Source organism: Triticum aestivum, chromosome 3D (genome assembly GCF_018294505.1).
Source record: "Triticum aestivum cultivar Chinese Spring chromosome 3D, IWGSC CS RefSeq v2.1, whole genome shotgun sequence".
Taxonomy (NCBI): Eukaryota; Viridiplantae; Streptophyta; class Magnoliopsida; order Poales; family Poaceae; genus Triticum; species Triticum aestivum.
In genome coordinates, this window is record NC_057802.1 from 567,737,534 (window position 1) to 567,740,708 (window position 3,175).

Here is a 3,175-nt window from a genome sequence, read left to right on the forward strand (position 1 = left end):
ACCATGTGTTAATTATGGGATTAATCCCTGCTTGTACTAACCGCAGGCCGTTGTAAAACTGCCGCGTCGGTTCCCGCCGAACAGGCACCTCCTTTGAACAGACACCTTTTCCAGTGGTGTCCTTTCCCTTGTATAAATAGTAGATGGCATCTAATAAAGATGAGACTTGATTCATTCAAAACAGGATGCGCGAGTCCAGCCGCGTACCCCTAGGCTGGTCGCTGCTTGCAGATGGGGTCACCTTGTCAGCAACGCTGACACACAATAACCAGAGCATTTTTCGGGTACCTTGGATGGCGAGTTATCTCCATATATGCTACTCTTAATATTAATGAATCCCACATCATCAAGCAGTAACTGTTCCACCACAAGGCGCTCATAACCAACTCCTAGAATAAAGATGAGCTACTATCAAACAGACAATCCATCTATCCAAGAAGGGATGAAATCTAGCAAGTGTCCGAGAACATTTCAGCCAATTTACTCTCCTGAGTCCTGTCTGACAATTAGCATGACGTGACGGCTATTATGAGCACGTGAGATCACTAGTAGAACGAAACCAGTAGCCAGAACGCGGAGAAAGAAGACGCAGCTTGCAGCAACCACGTGATGAACGCCAGGACGACCGAAAGCGCGAACTGTCGGCAGGCCAGCTTCGAGTATGTCTCGCAGAAGTGCACATCCCACATGAAGAAAATTGTCAGGCTCGCGGAGGCACAGGCTCCTGAGAACATGAAAACCGCCACGACCTGCAATGCATTCACAATTGATGCTTTCACTCAGATAGACCTTTGCTAGCTCAAGATTCCAAGAACTGCTCAAGTAAAAAATTGATTTCACAGGGTATCTGGACTGTGCTTGTGAGATGTAACAACTTTGGCTATGAGAAATGACAGCCATTAGTTCTAATAACAGGAAAAAAGAACCATTCATAAACTATACCGTTGGTTGACCAAAAAGTCATGCAAAGCATATTGGTTGCTAAAATTTCTTGCTCAAATGGACAATTCATCAGCAAAGTTCGATGGAGCGCTTGTGCAAACAAATCTCTTTAAGACTACCTTATTCTTAGAGAAGGAGGCAGAACAAGAACTTGGCCACTACAAAATCACAAGTTGCACATAACCTGAATTTTTGTTCGTAAGAACTAATGATAAAAAATCTGGGTTCAATTGCTTCAGTGCATGCCTTCAGTTAATTCAGACGTAGCTCATGGACAATAGAAGAGATAAATTGAACGACTTACCCAGTCAACCATAACAATGATGAATAGATTATCTGGGGTGTGAAGATCCTTCTTATTCCTTAGAGCAAAGATATCCTTACAAGCAAGGCCCAAACTCCACATCAGCTGCAGGATCAACGCTAGACTCATGTAGCTGAAATAAAGGGAGACAAGATTACACTCGTTAGATGATGTCAACAAATCATACTTGAGCCAAACAATTCTGACTAGTAGTCAAGAAACTGAACACTTTATATATGCAGTTCATAGTCTCAATGACATGAACTTGATGTGAAAAATATAAATCATTGCCACACACCAGCACACAATCAGGACATGCATGTGGACTGATTAGCAGATATAGCTTAAGAAGTTATCCATGTGTTCCCCAAAAATTTGCGCAACTGAATTAGTTTCCTAATTGATTTGCTTTTTCAATGCCGAGGAGATTTAGTAGAACATTCAGAATCTATTGCACACAAAGAAGTATCACCAGGTTTTCAATTGAGAAAAAAGCATCACCCTGCTTGGAAGGCGTTAAATCTGCCTCATCCGAGTACTCTTAAATAAGGGTCTCTATCTTATTCCCCAAAAATTTCCCTTGAAAGAAAGAGTAAAACTCACCCGACCTAAGAGTAGAACTCGGAGAGCATGCTAGATGCTACTTGAGAGTGATGCTCATGAATTTGCAAGAAAACACACGAAGGTGGCAAGAAAGAAGTAGCATTTGCGGGGGAATGGAATTAGTACAAGTAGGCGCTGTAGTTGGAGTAGCCGAAGCCGGAGGCCATGGCGAAGGCGGACGCGGCGGCGAAGACGCACTGCGACAGCCGCAGCGCCATGCCGCTCCATGTCCCCGGGCTCCCCACTACGCGCTTCATCCCCTGCTCTGCTCTGCTTGCTGCGGAGAGGTGAGGCAGAGAAGCCGATGGAGTCCTTCCTGGCGTGGATCTGTGGCAGTTGCTGTGTGCGCTTAGCTCGTGTGGGATGGGATGGGGAAGGTGATGGCTATGAGCAGGAGCCCGAGAGGTGGTGCCTGACTTGTGTGAGACGAGATGGGAAAGGTGATGGGAGAGGTGGTGCTTGGCTTGCGTGAGACGAGATGGGAAAGGTGATGGATGAGCAGGAACCATGAAACTTCGCGGTAGGTTCCTTCCTTGGCCACATCGTCCGAGTATACGTACATTTTTGTGCACCCGGCTTGTCACTTTCAGGGCATCTCCCCAAAACCCTAAAAATTCATCCTTTCGAAGCAAATTTGAACAAAAGGATGGATTTTATGCAAACCGAATGATTTCATTTAATCTGAATCAAATTCATTACATGGTCAACATATTTCAACTACGTAAAACGAGGATGAGACTTTTTTTACCTAATTTAAAAGATGGAAAAAATATATTTTTTGTCCCTCAACTCTTTTGAAAGTTTCGGTTTGGTCCCTCAACTTTAAAACCGGCAAAACTTAGTCCTTCAACTCTTCAAACCGGATATATTTGGTCCTTCATACCGCTTCTGGTGGTTTTCATCTGATGTGGACATGGTTTTGACTAAAACTTGACACGTCATCTGGGTTTGACTGCCACGTCACCGCCACTTCAGTGCAAGACTTAACGAGGATGGCATCCCTCATCGTGCAAGTGCAAGACTCCACTCCAGTGCGAGACTTAACGAAGATGGAGTCCAGGGCATGGAGGCATGGAGCAGCGACCACTAATAGAAAAAGGGTCTAATGTGAAACTCATTAGTCCCGGTTTAGTATTGAACCGGCACTAATGTGACCATTAATGCCGGTTCCAACGGCCAGGCGGGCGGCGCTCATTAGTACCGGTTCGTGGCGAACCTTTAGTACCGGTTCGTGCCACGAACCGGTACTAAAGAGGTGATGGCCTTTAGTACGGGTTGGTGGACTAAAGGGGGGGGTCATTAGTACCGGTTGGAGCCACCAACCGG

At 45.4% G+C, this 3,175-nt stretch overlaps 1 protein-coding gene across 1 annotated transcript; it reads right to left on the reverse strand.

Annotated features, from left to right (window-relative positions):
* Positions 1–301: 301 nt before the first annotated feature.
* On the reverse strand, positions 302–2,298 carry LOC123075501 (CASP-like protein 5B3). The gene is made up of 3 exons (XM_044498090.1): positions 1,976–2,298; positions 1,247–1,379; positions 302–749 (listed from the first exon to the last, which is right to left on the reverse strand). The coding sequence occupies exons 1-3, from the start codon at positions 2,104–2,106 to the stop codon at positions 546–548; spliced, it is 468 nt and encodes a 155-aa protein (XP_044354025.1). The 5' UTR covers positions 2,107–2,298; the 3' UTR covers positions 302–545.
* Between the last annotated feature and the right edge of the window lie 877 nt (positions 2,299–3,175).